Genomic DNA, 19,602 nt, shown 5'->3' with positions numbered 1-19,602 from the left:
ATGTTGTGGTGAGTCATGGACCTGGTGGGTGAGGGCCACAGCAGGGAGTCAGAGCAATAAGATAAGTGGGATCCTGACCCCTGATACACAGAGCTGACATACTAGCCCTGGAATGGTTACACTTGGGTGGTAGGTAAGAGAAATAAACCTCTGTGTTATTTAAGCCACTGTTATTTGGGATTTATTATAGCAGCTAGGTCTAAATCGTAATATAGCTCTCAAAATTATGTGCATTTGATTATAAATCATGAAAATATATTATGTTATAGGTGGTGTTTTCTAACACTAAGCAATTCTGATTTGTCTGGATACCAACTGGGTGTTTAGCAATTTAATTTGGACATCAACTACGCAGGGTTTAGAATCAGATGCTACAAGTTATGTGCTCAGTCTCACAAAACTGCTCCCACTTCAGACATCATTTGCAAGTCCCAGGTTGTCACAGGTACTTCTAATTGCTGATATGGGGGTTACCATATCACCTTCCTCGGGTTCAATAATTTGCTAGAATGACTTCTAGAACTCAGGATAATACTTCACTTACTATTACCAGTTTGTTAAAGGATACATCTTAGGAACAGACAAATGGAAGATGCATGTGGCAAGGTATGGGGTGAGAGGTGCGTGGAGCTTCCTTGCCCTCTCTGGGTCTTTCCCCCTCTCAGAACCTCAATGTGTTCACTGGGTTGGCGATGGATGGTTGCACTCAATCTCTAGCTCCTCTCCTCTCCTCTCCTCTTTCCTCCCTGAAGGTTTGGGTAGGGGTAGGGGCAACAAAAAGTTTCAACTCTCTAATCATGCCTTGGTCTTTCTGGCAACCAGTCCCTACTCTGAAGCTATGTAGCAGCTCCTAGCTACCAGTCATCTCAGAGACAAAAAAAAAAAAAAAAAAAAAAGACAAGACACTCTGGCCCCAGCTGGCGTAGCTCAGTGGATTGAGCTCAGCTTGCGAACCAGGCATCGCAGGTTCGATTCCCAGTCAGGGCACATGCCTAGGTTGCAGGCCATGGCTCCCGGCAACTGCACATTGATGTTTCTCTCTTTTTCTCTCTCCCTTCTCTCTCTAAAAATAAATAAATAGAATCTTAAAAAAAAAAGACACTCTGAAGATTCCAAGGATTTCAGGAGCTGTGTGCCAGGAATTGGGGACAAAACCCAAATATACAAGGGGGGACCCCCTCAAAAAATAGCATTTATAAAAAAAGGGTTTTCAGAAACTACTATAAAGGACACATGGACAAAACCAAGGGGGAGGGTGGGAGCAAGGGATGGAGGTGGGTTTGGAGGAAATGGGGGGAAGGGTGGGGAGAAAATACACACAATTGTAACTGAACAATAAAACAACAAAATAATTTAAATAAAAAAATAATTTAAAAATTGTGTATTCTTATATTTAAACTTCAGTCACCTTCAAAGTATTCTCCATTTGATGCAACACACCTATAGAGATGTTTTTTCCACTGCTCAAAAGTTTTTGAACTTGTTGATGTTGATGCCTTTTAGTGCTTTTTTTTTGTTTCACCTCTTCTACACCTGTAAAACGTTTCCCTTTGAGGACTTTTTTCTTTTGGAGAAACTAAAAGAGTCGCCGTGGGCAAGTTGGCGTGCATAGGGAGGCTGGGGTATGGGGGGTCTTGCCATTTTTGGTTCAAAACTGCTGAACACTTAGCACAGTGTGGGCTCATAAATCACCCCTCATGAAATGGGCAAACACGTTGAGTCTTCAAAAACAATTCAGTGAAGCTAAACACAGCCTCTCACAACAATGCCAGCTGATACACAGATACAGGTGGGTTCCTAGAACACTCACCTAGTGGGGGAAGCCTGTACTACAAGGGATCTGCCTTCCAGAAGATATTCCGGGTTCTTTTTGGTCCCCCCTCAAATATTATGCTACCTTATATTAATGAAACTCAAACATAAAGTAAAAAAGATGTTAAAATGTATGTAGAAACTAATATTTTTTCCCCATGCATCAGTAGTTTGTCCATCTCTTGAGATAGAGGACTCAACTTAGACATTACTAGGGTATTGAGTAAGAACACGAGATTTGGAGTTTAAGTCTATGTCACTTACCTGCTATGTGACCTTGGTAAGTTACTTAACTTTGCTTAGCTCATTTCTGTCCTATAAAATGAGAGTACTACTACCTGCCTAAGAGGATTGCTGTGAAAACCAGGTGAGTTGATACATATTTTCTTCTAGCGTATTCACTGTTGTATGGACTTTGGCTACACAATGACAATTACTAATTTCAGTGTTGGTGAGCCATAGCCTTTTCCACTGTCTCATCTTTTCTTTGTATTAAAAAGTACTTAAAACTTCTCTATTTAAAACTTTAAAACTTAAGATGTTAAGTATCTAAATTTTTAAAGATTGATAAAATGGGCATTGTAAGCGTTGTTTTTCCAAGTATGGTGAAGGGTTTTTATTGACTTGACTGCCCTTTCATTATCTTGCCTGGTCTACTGTCACCAAATAGTAAGAATGGGCAAGTTAGGATCTAGTCTAGGCCATGTACAAGGTGAGGGTAACTAATCCTCTTAGGGACTTACTGAACCACCTCAGAAAGTGCCGAAAAGGGTTAGCGTTCTCAAAAACACTATAAATGAAATGTTCTCTTACCATACCCATAATAAAGTGTTTAAAATATTAAAAGTTTGGATTAAGATTGAGATCTAGTCACATCATTTACTCCACATGAATTTACAAGTACCTCATGTAAGCTCCTGGGAACTCAGTTTAGTGTTAAGAAACAGGCATATACAACAATAGCTGTTTTATAGTGGGTGCAAGTGCTGGAATACAGGTATAACAATCCTCTCATTTTTCTTCATTTCAGATATTTACATACCCTAAACAAAAACCTATCTAAACTCTAAAACACCAAAATGAAGTCTCCCTGGAAAAGACAGGATCTAGAAGTTATGGGAATTGGGTATGGTGTCTATACTTTTGTTCTTCCATTATTGGGATACAAAGCACCTTGCTAAAATCCCTAAAGATGGAACAGATCTATTTTATCATTAATGGCTATGAACTGGGAATATGCATCTTTATTTGTTGAGGTTTGAGGAGATCCAATAAATGGCACCCCTCCTTCCCATCTGGGTTGTGAACCTAATTAAGATGAAGAACAAATGAACTGATAAGTCTCAAATAGTGCCTTTATTTACTGATAAAGCTGACACTGGAGAATGTGTTTATATCTTCAGTAAGTTCCCTATTAGTGAACCTCAGAATTGGACTAATTCACCCTGCCCCAAGCACACTACACCGGGGTAGGCTTCACCCTGCAGAGGCTGAGCCTGATCCTGTAGGACTGGAACAGAATGAATGCTCTGTGTAAACAGGCTGGTCCCAGACAGGAGTGGGGAGGAAGTGGCTGCTTGGGCCCTGTTTCGCCTTTCACTTTACTTCACCTGGGGCAGGGTGGATGAGGGGAGGAAGACGGATGACAGTAATGTTATGCTACTCAAGTTTCTTTCACATGGAGGAAAGAAGTATGCCCTCTCAATATTTTATTAAACTTTAAATTGTAACAAAGCAGTCATTTACTTACTTGTTTACTATCTTCTCCACTAAGATTGTCAGTTCCATAAGAACAAAACCATGTTCACCTTTGTGAACCTGGGGACGAGTATGTTACGTTGTCTGCCATTTTTATTCAGTGAACAAACGCACTGCAGAGTTTGTTACAATGGAACCTTTTGGTCTATATTTATTAGTGCAATAAAAATGTATCTACAATGTGCCAAGAATTTTCTTAGGCAAGCAAATTCTGAAATAGACATAAATCAGAACAAAATATTAAAATAGTGTTTTGTTTTGAAAACAACCCAGCAATTAGGAGAAAATTTAGTTGGAAGGCCTGTGATTCCCACTTATTGGACCATATGGGCTAGTCTTTGACCACTCTATTCTTCAAATTCCCAATTTATAACTAAATGGTGATGGAGTTCTTTTTAATATATTGAATAAATAATGGTTATTGAACTTTTAAAGTATTGCCAAGCCATTATGAAATCTTGAAGTGTTTGGCACTTCCTGGCTTTGGCTTTTTGATCTAGGTAAAACTGAAGGTCTGAGTTGAAAATATTTTGTACTTTCCTTAAAATTATACATATACTGTTAGTAAATACTATTATATAGGGAAAAATATAGTTCACCCAATAGCAATAAAACAAAACTATGAGTTTCTTGAGAGTAGGCATTATATATCAGTAGATGTTTACTGAATTTAAATACCATAAGAAAAAGCTTTATTTTATGCAATAAATATAAAGCAGGGATAAAATGGTTTTTATGAATCAAAAAATTAAAAAATATGTGTAATAATCAGGGCTCAGGATTTAGCAGCTCTACAGGTTTCCTATTAAGTGGCATACACTTGCACTAGGGCACACATTTTAAGATTTTAAACTTACTGTTTTTAATTGTTCATTACAAAAAAAAACCCAATCTGCAGCTATATGGTTATTTTTAAAATCCAAAAAACTGTCTTTTATTTTATATGAAAAGGCAATAGTGCAGTAGTTATCAGGAAAGTTGTATGTCAAAATATGTAGGTATAAGATAACCAAAGCAATCCTGTAGGATTTGCACAATTGTTCATGCAAACACAAGAAAACTCTGGTTCAGTTTCTATGAACTATCAAAGGATACAGACAAAAGACCCTTCTATCTCAAATTAATCAGGTTTTGAATGGCAGCTTTTCAACATAATGAAATACATAAAAACAAAGACAAAATACATCTTATTCTAAAACGTTTTCTTTTAGTACCTATGTAGTTTGAACAATCTTGTTGTGTTAAGTCTTGCTTCGACTTTCAGTGTTCAAAGTATAGCCATCCTGGCACAGTGTTTTAGGAAAGCAAGAGCAGCAGCAGCAGCAGGAGCGCAGTATAGTCGTTTCACTGCTGTTTCCAGAGTCTGTAAAACCCCAATGCTATTGCCAGGCAAGTAAACACTGAGGCTGTGAACAGAAGAAACCATGTTACAGGTCATGCAATTGAGATTATTTTGCAGAGAGAAACAGAATGTCATTTTCAATTTAAATGAGCAAAAAGCAAAGGGAATCCAACCAATTTTCTGTCTTAGGTTTTTTTTTTTTTTTTAGATTCTGTTTATTTTTAGAGAGATGGAGAAGAAGAGAAACATCAATGTGCAAGAGAAACAGCTGATGGGTTGCCTCTCACATGCCCCCAACCAGGGACCTGGCCCTAAACCCAGGTATGTGCCCTGACTGTGAATTTAACTGGCAACATTTTGCTTTGTGGGACAACGCCCAACCCCACCCCGAGCCATGTTGGTCAGGGCAATCTTAGGTTTTTCCATTCCCTAGAAAGTTAAGTTAAAGATAAAGGGTATCTGTTGGGGTAAGGACTGATACCAATTCTTATAAGCTTCCTGTATTTTAAACCCAGTAAGGAAGACAATAATTTAAAAATGTAGATCATATGTCAGTTGGAATCTATAAACTGTTTAAAGTCATTATTAACTAGCATTATAACCTCTAACTTCAGATCTTATAGTAAGTGAAAAACTTTCACCTATATCATCCATTAGAAGAAAATTTCATTTGCCTTTTGAATATTTTTAAAAACAACTTTTCTCAAAACTAAGATTTATATTAAAAACTAAATAAAAACTAAATTTTAATGAAAATCATTTTTTTTCAAATACAAGCAAAAGTTTATTTAGAAAGTCACAGAGGTAGAAGAAGTGAGTCAACTGGGCCACGTGGGCTCAGGCAACAAGTTAGAGAGGCAAAGGAAGGGCCCTTGGAGCTCAGGAGAAAGCAGAGGTACATGCCTTCCAGAAACAAAGGGGAAAAGGTACAGGCATTCTCCAAAGAGAGAGAGAGTAAGGGAGGAAGAGAACAGAGAGGGAGGGGGAAGAGGGCTGGAGAGAGACTGAAAACCCTTTAAAAAATCTCAGGTAGAAGAAATGGCAGTGCAAGCATCAGACTTCTTTACCGATTAATACACCACCTGCTCTTTGTTACATTGTTCTGGACAGAAAACCTTCCTGTTCTCCTTAAGAAGGTGAATCAGTGTGAGGCTTTCAGGGACTCCCTAGTTTCTAGTTTGTTTAAAGTTGACTCCCTCCCTCACCCCCATGCACAAATGTATTTATTACATTATTATTTACATAGAAAATAATTGGAAATAACCTAACTATAACAAATAATTTATGATACTAGACTGCCTATTATACAGCCATTAAAAATGACATGTACTCATAGAATAAAAGACTAAGTAAATACAGTAATGCTTCAGTAATAATTACTTCTAATTGGTAGGATTATGAATGATTTTAATTTTCTTCTTTATAATTTTTAAACAGCCATGGCTTTTAAAACAGAGAATCTGAGTTGAAGGGCAAACTACTTTGACTACAGACACAAGAAAAAGACTTTCATAGTACAACTATCCAAATTTTAATGTGTAAATTTATATATTATCTCATTCGATCCTATTCTTAATGAAACTTGGTTAATGGTAAGATCATTTCCTGTGTTTAACCAACTGAGCTACTTTGCCAGGGCCTACCTAGGTGATTATATTCTTTGCTAACCCAAATGACTGATATGTCATTTGGCTGATAAATTGTCTAAGACTACTAGTGAGCATTTTATTCCTTAATTAGAAAACATAACAGTGGTTTCTCTTTAAGTTTCTCTTTCATTTCTGTTGTCAACTGTTACTAATTAGAAAACATAACAGTGGTTTCTCTTTAAGTTTCTCTTTCATTTCTGTTGTCAACTGTTACTTTTCATTGCTGTCATTGTACCAGTCCCAAATTGCTTTCAAATTTGTTAACTTATATGGTCTGTTCAGGACACTTCTTTTGGAAACATAACATGCACAGGTGAGCATGTGGCTGGTACATCTTAACTACTGTGTATATTATTATTTTATTCCTCTGCCCAGAACAGAGCCTGCCACATTAACTCTATCGGTTAAACGGCAACTGCCATTATCTTCATTATCTCACAGCTCTTGTTTCCTTGGCAGCAGTGATCTGGGTCAAAGGTGGTGTCTGACTCAAGATGGGCGGCCATTCAGATCCCTCCTTGGGATTTTCTGATTTAAATTAAGGAAAGAGATATAAAACATAAGACTGTGAAATTAAGGAGAGAGATAATTTTTCTTGGTTGGCGGAACTGGAATGATACACGCCTAGGAGCTACTGGTTGCCATGTTTCTAATCAAGGATGTAGAGAAAGTTGTGATTCCAATTATCCCTGGGCTGCAGCTGTACCTTTGCTCTTCCATAATTCAATACGTAAGCCAGAAAATTCCCCTTTACGTCTAAGCTAGGCCAAGTTAAAAATATGATAATCAAAACTGAAAGAGCCTTGGTTGATGTATATGCTGGGAAACCAAAATGATTATGATTTACAATTTTAGAAGGATTTCTTCTCTAAGGAGAATATAAGACCTTTAAGGCTTGGACTTTATTGTTAGTATTTTTTCTACTGTGTTCATAATTGAATTTAATATTTGAATCTCAGGTAAGTGAAGTATTATTCTTACTGGCAACATGGCAGGTATTCTAGGACCCAATGGATCCTCTCATGGCATTAACTTCCCACCCACTGAGCATGTGGGACTGATTTCCTAAAAGGCTTGTCAGTAACAGCAGGAGTAAACAGGTATTTGGAGAAAGATAAGGTAGGAGAAAGACAATGCCATCAGAAAAATTGCTGCAAATCCTCATTAAAAAAAAAAAGGAAAGTAAGATAACCTAGGAAAGGTATTTTTCCAAACAATGACTTCCTAATTTCTTTTGCCACTGTCATTAAGTCTATTAGAGTCAGCCTTGTATGTATCCACTACTGAAGGAAAGCCTTATGGAGACCATCACTATCTTCAAACTGAGCATAAATATTATTTTTAAGTATGATATTGATTCTTTCTGTAATGGAATTTGAAGCTGTCCCTAACCTGGATTGCTTTGAAATCTCTTCTGAAAGTGGGAACAGACATTCCAAACTGGGCTGTTTGGAAATTTCCCAAGCATTACCACTGAATTATCTCCAGTTCCAGAGACTTTGCTAGAATGGGGGTGGTCAAAACTTGTTTTCGCCTTAGAACCCTTTCTTCAAATAAATCTTTGGCAGAAGCCCAATATTTTAAAACATAGAGAAGTCGAGCCACTTAAATTGTAGAAAGAAAGGATTATGCATCACTGAGGGCTGGGGGCTCCATCTTCACTTCTACTGCCACCTTGTACTTAGTGGCTGCCCAGAAAACCACTGATGGTATAAATCAGCAATTTTATTTTGAACAACAGTTTGATAATATAAAAGTTTTTAAATATGCATATCTTTTTGACCCAGAAGTATAGATATGCAACACAGTGTATACAGAAATACTAGCACAAGGGCACAAAGGGGTATAGGGGTGTGTATGTTTACATTTACTAAAAAACAAACATGTATGTTATTGTTTGGTGCAATATTGGTTTTAATGATGAAAAACTGGTAGCAGAATGTCAATAGATGTTTAGATAAATAAACTATAGCCATTTCATACAATGATTACTATCCTTTCTAGTAAAAAGATGTCTATTGATGTGGAAAGATATTCAAGACATTTGGTTACATTTTAAAGTCTGTACAGTATGATCTATTTATTATTTTAAAAAATTGTAATGTTTATATAAAGAAGAAAAATCCTACAAAGATATATACTACTAATAGTAAAAATACCTATAAGGAGGGAGTAGACTTACTATATTGCTTTGAATTATATAACAATTTATAATGAAAATATATTACTTTTTATAAGAAGGAAAAAATTACTACTAGACTAGGGCATACTTCCTACCTCCTTGGGGTCCTGTAATTGTTCCAGGTTACATGGTACTTGAACCCAGTATGGGACAAATAATCTAATTTGGGGGTAGTATCTGTGCTCAGTCAGTTGGATTCAAGGTAGGAGTTATTTTTCCTCTTTGCTTATGATTTTTAAAAAATCCTCACCTAGCCCTGGCTGGCGTAGCTCAGTGGATTGAGTGCGGGCTGCAAACCAAAGTGTTGCAGGTTCGATTCCCAGTCAGTGTACATGCCTGAGTTGCAGGCTATAACCCCCAGCAACCGCACACTGATGTTTCTCTCTCTCTCTATCTTCCTCCCTTCCCTCTCTAAAAATAAATAAATAAAACCTTAAAAAAAAAAAGTCACATTAAAAAAAAAATCCTCACCTGAGGATATATATATTGATTTTAGAGGGCGGGAGGAAGAGAGAGATAGAAAGACTGGTGCGAGAGAGAAACACCTAGCAGTTGTCTCCTGTACACACCCCGACTGGGGATGGAACCACAACCTAGGTGTGTGCCCTGACTCAGAATTCAACCTGCAACCTTTTGGTTTATGGGACAACACCCCAGCCAACTAAGCCACCTAGCCAGGGCTGCCTGCTATGAATTTTAATGGCCTATATATATTTTAGTTATGCTTCCCCTTAAGTCCACTCAAATACTGATGGGAGAGCACAGCCAATAAAAATAACGTTTTTTTCATTGTGGAATACCTGTTTTTCTTTGCATCATTGTGTAGTTGTGTTTATATATTTCTTGGACATCCATAAGTCTTTTCTTCTTAGTAAGTTGCAGAGCTACCTGTTAAACTTATATCCTGAACTTACTGCCTATCAAACTTAGATTTTTCACTCACTGCAGGGACCAAACAATTAAGGAAACCTGTGATAGCTCCTCCATTTTCTTCTTCTGTGCTGGCAAGCATTACTTGGTAGGAGCTGACAGGTCTGAAAGTCAAATGATGATAATTCCTTTCTCTGACAGCCTTACCTGCAAGATAACGAATTGTCTCAAGCTTGTTAGATTCCATTAGCGTTTTTAAAGAAGCAATTTCAGTGTCAATTTTATTACTGGTCTCTGAGATAATACTGTTGGTTTGAGTATCCTGTAGCAAATAAGAATAAAGACAATTAAGTTTTGTCCTTATGTATACTGGCAAAAATATTTACATTAGAAACCCTTATTTATAGGTGAATTGTGTATTACTAAAGTCTTAATTGAGGAAACAATGTAAAAGCAGTGTGATATTTAAAAAAAATCATTATGTGAACATTACAAACTGACAAAAAATATTCCTTCTACTTTAATATTTGGAGACCATTTATTAAAATTATCACATTCTGGGCACATTCTACTAAAAACCTCATAGTAAGATATTTGAGACTTAAGTGTATAAGTGGATAAACTAAGAAGAAAAAATTTTAGTCACTGAACTATCATTTTATGTGTAAAAAGTCCTTAGGATAAGATAGTTAAAAATTCAAATGTATTTTGAAAAAGAACCCTAATCAGGTTTATAATGTGAATTGGCACCAATGACAGGAAATGGCAAAAATGTTTGTAGGGCAACACTGAACGCTATGCGTACGGGAGCTGTAGAAATAGGAAAAGAAATAGGAATAGGAAGAAAATGGCACTTAGAGCTCAGAAATGAGTGGTGGGACAGATTTTAGATTTCCTAATCTCCTTTTTCTGGCCAAAAAGAAAGAAGAGAATAGGATGCTTAGAAGGACAAATGGGACCTTCTACAATATTAGAAGCAACTAACAGTGCTGTCTCTTCTGTTAGAATGTAGACCAAATGGCTCTTTACTTTTTAGAAAAGGACTAGGCTAAGCCAGAAAGCTGAGTTTTACTCAAGCCACAGATATTAATTATGACAATTTAGGATTATTGAAAGGGTAATCAGTAGTAATGAGAATAGGGTTTAAAATCCAGGTTCATGGCCCAGTTGTACCACTAATAAGTGGTGTGTGACCTTAACGTCCCTGTGCCTCATTTTTGAAATTGGTAAAATGGGAATACAGACTGCCTGTCTCACAGAGGCTGATACAAGGGTTAAAGAACTTAACAGACAGAAATAAAGTAAACAGAATAGTATCTGACATATAATAAGCACTCAAATATTTACTCTTATTTTTTAAAATTTAATCTAGGCACTCACTTAAATACTAATTGTGAATTCTTTTCTTTTTAAAAAACAGTTATTTTTTAATATATAAATAAGTTAGTTAAAAAGTATGCTACCTGGAAAGCTTGATTCTGACTCAGAGGTCATCGCTTGGGTACTATCATCCACTTGGTGGCAGCTTTCCCAGTGCTGGTTAGACTGTAACAGCTCTAAGAAAGTCATGGATTCTACAAGGGCTAGCTGTTTAAAGTCCAGAGTTATAAAGTGATACACATAAAAGCTGTTACACAAGACAGGAGAGCTGTACAAGAGAAATTTTTTATATAGTAGCTTACCTTTTTGGTAAATTCTGTGGTTGCTTCCATAAGTTTCTTTTCTTGATCTGTAAACTAGAGGGTATCATGCATCAGGAAGTTAATAAAAAAAGACTAAAAGGTATTAAAAAGCAATAAATAATCAAGAAAGTACATTTAAAGGCACATTACCATATCTGTTACTCTGCTCCTTTCTAGGTTGATGTCCAGTTTATTATCTGCTCTGATTTGACTGGTTTCATTCTTTAAAGAAAATTAAATTTTTTAAAAATCGATCTTGTAATGAATATTCTGAAATTGATAAAATATTCTTAAGTGGGAAGAAGAGTTTCACTTACTATCAATTGTTGCTTAACTTGTTCTAATTCAGTTTTCATTTTCTAGATATAAGAAAGATCACATACAGTTAACATGAAACTAGGAGCCCATATTATAATTTTTTCATAAAATCTGAAACCCTAGGTTAGCAAAAACTAGATGTATGGATTTCTAATACTGGATTTGATTAAAAATAAAGACAAAAAAGAATAGTTCTTCATATTCAGAAAAATTCTTATAAAATATTAGAAAATGTATTTGTTTTAGCATTCTACTTTTTAAAATCATTGATATTCTAAATTTAAAAATATTTAAGCTGGTGGATAACAAAGTTCCAACTGAATGACAAAAACACATTTTTCTCCTAAATGACTAAAGTAATTAGTACAGAATCACGTAAAATGGAAAATGTCACACCTTTCATTATACTATGAACTATGCTAAAATTGTATGTAATACACAGAGCTCAAATATTTATATATACATAAGATATAACTCATTCTTTAGTATGCAAGAAACTATGCTTTATACATAGAGAGATTAGGTATGGTTAAAGATAAGAGTATATTTTTACCTAAGAACTTGTAAATAGAAAAAAAACATGTAAATAGTTATTTAATAACCACATAAACTTGCTATTTGGTCCTATTATTCACCAAGTAGACTACTTGTGACACATTATTTACTGGTAATAAACTGAAAATTTCTGTCACCTCATTCTCTGCTCTCAGATTTGCAAATTCACTTTTCTCTAGGATAACCATGTCTTTCCTGATGGAGTCCAAATGAGCCATTAGCTGTTGTACTGTTATTTCCTAGAAAAAAAAAAGACAAAATCACCTAGTTATCTGTGGAATGCCATCCCCTTAACATGGGATTGTTTTCATGAAACTTAAAGAGTATCTTATGCTACAAGACACACCGCTTGGCTAAGTGTGGAAAAAAAAAGAGCCCTGGCTGGTAAAGCTCAGTGGATTGAGTGCAGGCTGTGAACCAGAGGGTCGTCGGTTTGATTCCCAGTCAGGGTACATGTCTGGGCTCAATTAGCTGTTTCAGGACAGCTCAGAGGTTTGGGAGAATTAAATGACTGGCTTTTTCTTTAGTGGATTAGTAATCTGTTATGATTCTGAATAAATTAAGCTAAAATATGCACACACAAATTTATAGGTAAGTTACATCCAAAGGTTGAATGTTTTTAATTCTGAATGTCAAATTGGAAATTATCATAAAAAACTTTAAAAAGCTTTTGAGTCATGACCTTTAATATAATGAAATTTTATGCAAGAGCTTCTAATTTTACATAAGAACCCCTAATTTCTCTCTGCTGTGAAATATTTAAGAAAGGAAGCCTAAATTTAAAAAATTAAAATTTAAACAATATAATCAAATGAAAAGATTCTTAAACATAGTGAATGAACTCATGACGACAAACTATGAATTATTCCACAGCTGAGCTTACTCTGTCCTTTACAGAAAACCGTTGCCTTTGTCCACAGCACGATGACAGCTCTTGCAAATTACTTAACCTCTCTGCTCATCTCTTCAGTGGCAAGAGAATAATTCCACCTACATTTTAAGGTTGTTAAAGGGGTTAAATAACATGTGAGAAGTCCCCAACACTCATATCCTAAATTCTTAGTAAATGGCATTATTTGTATATCCAGTCAAATTAAAGCATCTTAGCCAGATGATTTATGAAGTCATTCCCAGCTATGTAAGTCCCATCCAGCCTTCTAAGTTTGTGAAAATTAAGAATATAAACATCATTGCAGTAAAATATATTTTTTAAGATTTTATTTATTTTTAGAGAGAGGGGAAGGGAAGGAGAAAGGGAGAAAAACATCAATGTGTGGTTGCCTCTCACGCACCCCTACTGGGGACCTGGCCCACAATCCAACCGTGTGCCCTGACTGACTGGGAATTGAACCAGTGACCCTTCGCAGGCTGGCATTCAATCCACTGAGCCACACCAGCCAGGGCATATTTTTATTATATAGAAGGGTTAGCTCTTCTACTGTGGAGGGCTTTCAACAGGGAAAAGTTATTTCACTAACAATGTACCACCATCTCATGATTCAAATAATGTAATTATCTTACAATGAAAATTTGGTAAAATTTCTTTCTGTGTGTTACCATAATTGTTATGACTATTCTAACTCCTTAATCTCTCTAGATGCTGACTTTTTTACTAAAGGGATTTTTTTGTTTCTGATTCCTTTAGACAGAACAATAAGGAAGATGTGAATGTGTTTGGGAGGTTAGTAGATAAGACAAGAGATTCAGTTAAGTGACAAAAAATGAAACTGTTACCTGTTGAGCTTGAGTGACCATCTCCTTATAGATAGTATCCAAGCTGACATTTGATAAGGTGGTTAATACTGATACAATCGTTTTTGCCTGTGCTTTGTCAAATCCTGCAGGCAGCAAATAGGTATTTTTTAAAAAGTGCACATTCTTATCAGAATAGACAGCTGAATAACTTCCCCTATAAATTATTCTTTTAAATATCTTTACAACTAAGAATTTGACAGAGTATGCAAAATTACTCTCTAAAACACTCTACAATTTTGATTTCCACTGATCCATTTCCCCAATCTACATCAACACTGGATAGTACTAGTCTATTTTTATTTTGAGCATATAATTGTCATAAAAATGGTATTGCATTGTTATTTTAATTTGTATGTAAAATTTGCATTTCCTTGGTCAAGAATCTGTCCATATATTTATTGGTTATTGATATTTATTTTTCTGTGAGCTATTTGTTTATAGCTTTTGCCCATTTATGTCTAAAAATGCTTAACTTTTTCTTCTTGATTCATATGAACTGTTGGAATTTTAAAGCAATAGGCTCATTGTCATGTGTATTGCTAACAATTTTAACTTTATGGATATCATTTGAGATACAGATTTAAATACTTCTATAGCCAGACCTGTCTTTACTTTCATTGCTTTCAAGTTTTATGTCTTGCTTCTTCTAAAACTACTGTATATTCTAGTATTTTTTCTAGTTTTTCTTTCTTTTTTTTTACATTTAGCTTTTAGTCAACCTAGAATTTATTTTTCAGTAAGAGGAATCATATATACTATGTGATTAGAAATATCACATAGCACACATGGCTAGCTAGCCATTTATTATAAATCATCTGTTAAACAGTCCTTCCTTTACCTAATTTGTAATGCTGCTTTTAAATTTGCTTGGTAAACCCATGTGTGTGTCTGAATCCCATTCTATAATCAACTTTTCTATGTGGTATCACATAATTTAAAAGACTGTTTTGATCATCTGGTCATTTTGTGGTGCTTGTTCTTTGATTTTCTTTTTTGCTCTTCTTAAACATTGTCCTTGTACTTCTACATGGACTTCAATGTCAGCCTAGAAGCTACAGGTGTTTTTTTGCCTTTTTACATAATTGGAAATCATTCTACACATGTAATTTCATATAATGCTTTTTTCACTTAATGTACGTTTAGCATTTCTCATATTTTATTCAAGTAATACCATTTTTATGACTATAAAATATTCCATTGTATTGATGGCACTTATACTTAGTGACTCTTAATTGTTCCTAATAGCGATACTGTCTTGGCTAGATAATTTATTATGAGTAGTGTTAATTTACTTCTTTCAAAAGATACCCATGTTTCTCACCATGAGTTTCCAAGTCCCGGACCAACGCATGGGTATCAAAAGTTAATTTTCTTTGTTCTAAAGGAGTTATGTCCACTCGCCTTGTGTCATATTCTTCCTTGGTTGTAGTGGTGAAGAAGTCTGAAAAGAGAAGACAGCATTTTTATTTCTTGTAGTAATAAATGGAAGCCTCATGCTTTAGCTTCTCAAGCATTTTCCCCATCTATAATACAGTTCCAGCTCTCCTATTTAGGAATTCTGTAATTTCAGGGTAGATAATTGACTCCTCTGAGCCCGTCTTATCCAAAAGTGTCAACATTATTCGGCATAGCAAACATTCAATAAATGTTTCTTTTCCTTCTTTTAGTATTCAGAAGTAGTTTGTTAAGAATCAGTCTAGCCCTGGCTGGTGTAGCTCAGTGGATTCAGTATGGGCCTACGAACTGAAGTCGTTGGTTCAATTCCCAGCCAGGGCACATGCCTGGGTTGTGGGCCAGGTCCTCAGTAGGGGGTATGTGAGAGGCAACCACATACTGATGTTTCTCTCCCTGTCTTTCTCCTTTCCTTCCCCTCTCTCTAAAAATGGATAAATAAAATCTTTAAAAAAAAGTCAGTCTAAAGTATAATATACATCAAAAGTTCTGAATATCACTGCCACTTCTTTAATAACTGGAGAACAGAAACTGCCCAACTCTCCTCAGTGCTTAGAAGTCTTTTATACACACTTATGAGAAATTTTTATATCTATCTGCCCATGCAAAGTAGCTTTCTGTACTCCCACTCTTACAGGTTATTTCCCACACAGTTCTCAGTTGAAATTATCTTGTTTACTATTTGTCTCCCTGAACCAGAACATAAGCTCCATGAGGCCCTGACTCTGTTTTTCAAATACTGTATCTTTCATACTTAGAACAGTGCTGGCAAACAGTTGGATTACAGTATTTTATTTTTGAATCAATGAATTTTATTTTAAAAGCTGGACTATTTACTTTGAACACAAACTCCTAGGACAAGTTTCACATTTTAAAAATATATGTCCTGTTTAAATAAATCCCCAATTTAAAAAAGTATTTATTTTTAGAGAGAGGGGAAGGAAGAGAGAAAGTGAGGGGCTAGTAGAAACATCAATATAAGAGAGAACATCAACTGGTTGCTTCTTGTACGGGCCTCCACTTGAGACCCAACCCACAACGCAGGCGTGTGCCCTGACCTGGTATCAGACCAATTAAATAGGCAGCTTTTCACTTGCGGGAGGACGCCCAACTAACTCAGTCACAATAAATTCCCAATTTTTAAGATACAGAGAATGATGAGCAAAAGCAGGCACAACATGTTTTCACTGACTTTATAGATTAATAGGCAATTTTTTAAACTATTGTTTTCATTTGAGTATTTAAACAACATACACCTCCAAAAGTTTACACAGATAGGATTGAGACTGGAGTGATTTTCCAAGGTTCAAAAAAATGCTGCCTCCTATTTTTGTCAAGGCCATCTAACGCATATGCATGCTAAACACCTAAATGTATACTCAAAGACGTGAAGGGCCTGGCAGCTACACAGCCTTCTTACATGGCATGAACAACCATGTGAGGAAAAGGAAGCAATGAGCAAAACAGCACAAAGTACAGTGGGTACTGGTTGGGTCATTTCACCTGGCGCTGAAGATTCAAGGTGAACAGAGAATGCTGATATTAGTACCAAGGGCCCACTCTCCGGACAACCTTAGAGTTTAGAAATTGCGGGGGAGGGCAGAATTCTGAAAACGTCTCTCAGAATAAAGTCAGATGTCCTCCAGGTCACACTGCTAACAAGGGTGCCAACTAGTTCAACACCTGTAGGTTCCAGCATTCACACTCTGTTTTGTGAATGGCTACTACGTGATGATTGCAGGAGACTTGAGAATTAGAGAAAGAATAAAGCGGACCTGGCATGTGCTGCAGTCTACCAAAAACCTAGGCTCGAGTCCAGCACATACATAACAGGGCCTAAATTTGAACAGGCCACGAAAGAAACCAGGTCTCCCGAGACATCGATTACCTTCCGCTTGCTCGCTCCGGACAGATATACAAGAGGGCGGGAATCACTGGTATTGACGGTAAAAAGAGAATTGGAGCTCAGAAAGAAGCCTGGCGGGAACCTCAGGCCGTCAGAGACTCGCTCTCAGAGGAGGAAGACAGTTCTCCTCGAGGTCCTTGGCTCCCTGGGGCGAGACCCGGCAGGAGGGTCTCCCGGGCCAAGAGTGGGCTCTGCAGGAGGGCGTGGCAACCTCGCCTCTCAGTCGCCGGAGCAGGGACTAGAATCGGAGCAGGGACTAGAATCGTCCTTCCAGAACACACTCAAACATTGGTGACACGGCGCCTTTTCTCACCTCTCCGCAGCGCCCGCGAGAAACGCCCACGGGGAGTTGAAACCTGTCGCCCTCCACTGCTTTCGGGTAACAGGAGCCTCCAAACACTACGACTCCACATATCCTCAGCGTCCCGTTTGGAAAGAGGAAACGAAAGCCTGAATGAATCACGCTCAGGCTTTCGGGCAAGGTAGTTCTGGGGAAGGGAGGATGCTGGGAAATGTAGTTTTTGAACTGTCGCAAACATTCCGTTCAGCGCCCGCTTGACCAGAGATTCCGCAAAGCAGGGCCCCTTCACACACTGACCCACAATTCAGTAGCATGGTTCAAAGCGGCTCCGCTTCGCCCACCACCCCTTCCCAACGCCTGCACGCCGTTACCACCCTTAGGAAGCGGGATCTTGTCTTTGAGCCTTCCGGCGCATGTTTCCTGGCAATGAGATACGGTTCAACAGCCGAATAGCCCTGGGTAGCCAGCAGCCATTGCACGTTTGGGTCGATGGGACCTGGAGTCACATTTAGCCGCACAGCAATCTGGGACCTGAAGTACTCCTCCGGTGACCCTTCTGGGGGAGCTGGTCACATAGAAACCTTCTGGGAAGTGTAGTCCAGAGAATTCCTCATTCTTGGGGACTTAACTGCAGCTTCGCCCTCTAGTGCACAGGAGGAGGAACTTAAGTTAGTTTAGTCCCTCTCGTCAGGGAAACTGAATTCCTCTGCTTCTAGGGCAGAATTGATATTACCATTATACTTATCCCTTTCAGACCTCATTTACTCCAGACTTGCTCCACTTGGTAAAATGCTGAAAATAACACACAGTAGTTGCAGGGTTACTACATATTTTGTAGGTCTTCAAATGGTACATAATAGTTAGTTTTTAGGGGCTTGATTATTCTCACAAGTGTCTAAACAGTTTACCACTGTATTTTCCTACCCATTTGTTTTCAAAGCCCTGGGAACATCAGCTGCGTAACAAGCACCATTCTAACCACCGGGGCACATTAAAAGAAAAACACTTGATTCCCGTCAGCCAGGGCTTTAACAAATCATTCATGGGGAGGAATATAAATGGCTATTTAAAAATTGAAAATAAATAAGAAAGGACAGGTCAATCGCACCACTTAAGGGAAACCATTAAAGATTTTTTAAAGTTATGATTATTAATGCTATCAAATATGCAGTTCGGGCAACTCATGCTGCTGGCAGGAGTGTAAATGAGTACAACATATTTGGAAAGCAATTTAATAATGTCTATGAAAGCTCTAAAAAGTGAATAGCCAAAGTTTCACTTCTTAGAATCTATCCTAAGAAAAATTAATCACATTTGTAGCTAAGACTTTTACGATTTATAGACCTTGCAGTGTTACTTATAATAATGAAAAATTGGAAATAATCTAAATATTCAGAGTGATTCAGTAACTCGCAGAAATGTTCCAAGTTGGAATAATATGAAACCATTAAGTTTTTTTTATTTTAGATCTTAGCGACAGGAAAATCCATACACACATGCCACATGTACACACACATGCACTCACTCGTTGACCCTCGAACAATGGGGTGGGGTTAGGAGTGCTGACCCCAGCTAGTCAAAAATACGTATATAACTTTTGACTCTGTAACAGACCCTTCCCATCCACAGAGTCAACCACCTGGGGACCAAAAATGGTATTTTCTGGCTGTGGTTGGGAATCGTGGTTGTAAATAGAAAAATACTATTTTCTGTCTGAGCTTGGTTGAATCCACAGATGAGAAACCCATGGATTCCAAGGGCCTACTGTATTTATTGAAAAAAATGATCTGTGTATAAGTGGACCGGGGCAGTTCAAGCCAGTGTTGTGCAAGGGTCAACTGTGTATCTCCAGTATGATTATAATTCTGTTAAATGATATGATCCCTACTCCGGAGGAGTTCACAACCACTGGAAGATACAAATCAGAAGTGGGACCACAATATTTCTACTTACCTTAAGGAATTATAATAAAAGTATGCCTCTTTATCTATTAATACTAGTTATGCTTTATATTACTATA

The 19,602-nt window shown here is 37.1% G+C and overlaps 2 protein-coding genes across 11 annotated transcripts in view; one reads left to right on the top strand and one right to left on the bottom strand.

The window, feature by feature from the left end:
• ANKRD42 (ankyrin repeat domain 42) overlaps positions 1–2,897 on the top strand; it is a 66,910-nt gene extending 64,013 nt beyond the window's left edge. For 3 of the 4 annotated variants that reach the window (XM_036028736.1, XM_036028734.1, XM_036028731.1), the window contains one exon: positions 2,843–2,897. In XM_036028736.1, coding sequence (XP_035884629.1) covers positions 2,843–2,882 — 40 coding nt within the window. In that variant the 3' untranslated portion in view covers positions 2,883–2,897. The remainder of the gene's footprint in view (positions 1–2,842) is intronic. The other variant, XM_036028733.1, reaches the window with a different exon arrangement.
• Positions 2,723–18,106, bottom strand: CCDC90B (coiled-coil domain containing 90B). Of its 7 annotated transcripts, none has more exons than XM_036028741.1 (9): positions 17,957–18,106; positions 15,245–15,364; positions 13,903–14,006; positions 12,306–12,407; positions 11,613–11,654; positions 11,446–11,517; positions 11,296–11,349; positions 9,821–9,935; positions 2,723–4,976 (listed from the first exon to the last, which is right to left on the bottom strand). In XM_036028741.1, exons 3-9 carry the CDS (start codon positions 13,921–13,923, stop codon positions 4,915–4,917), a joined length of 468 nt encoding a protein of 155 aa, XP_035884634.1. In that variant the 5' UTR covers positions 13,924–14,006; positions 15,245–15,364; positions 17,957–18,106; the 3' UTR covers positions 2,723–4,914. The 7 variants fall into 7 exon arrangements, with proteins under 7 accessions (XP_035884634.1, XP_035884630.1, XP_028371460.2 ...); XM_036028737.1 differs by having other exon boundaries at positions 15,236–15,364; positions 17,595–18,097; XM_028515659.2 differs by having other exon boundaries at positions 17,595–18,095.
• Between the last annotated feature and the right edge of the window lie 1,496 nt (positions 18,107–19,602).

Source organism: Phyllostomus discolor, chromosome 6 (assembly GCF_004126475.2).
Source record: "Phyllostomus discolor isolate MPI-MPIP mPhyDis1 chromosome 6, mPhyDis1.pri.v3, whole genome shotgun sequence".
Classification (NCBI taxonomy): domain Eukaryota; kingdom Metazoa; phylum Chordata; class Mammalia; order Chiroptera; family Phyllostomidae; genus Phyllostomus; species Phyllostomus discolor.
The sequence above is the reverse complement of the archived record's forward strand: the minus strand, read 5'-3'. Positions and strand labels throughout refer to the sequence as shown.

Excerpts from the sequence above, each read along its gene's own strand:
- CCDC90B (XM_036028737.1), bottom strand. The coding sequence starts at position 17,820 with ATGTTTGCGACAGTTCAAAAACTACATTTCCCAGCATCCTCCCTTCCC. Across the intron at positions 15,365-17,594 it reads CTCGCGGGCGCTGCGGAGAG|ACTTCTTCACCACTACAACC; the intron begins GTGAGAAAAGGC and ends TTCTCTTTTCAG. Across the intron at positions 4,977-9,820 it reads GACAATTCGTTATCTTGCAG|CCTCAGTGTTTACTTGCCTG; the intron begins GTAAGGCTGTCA and ends TTCTGTTCACAG.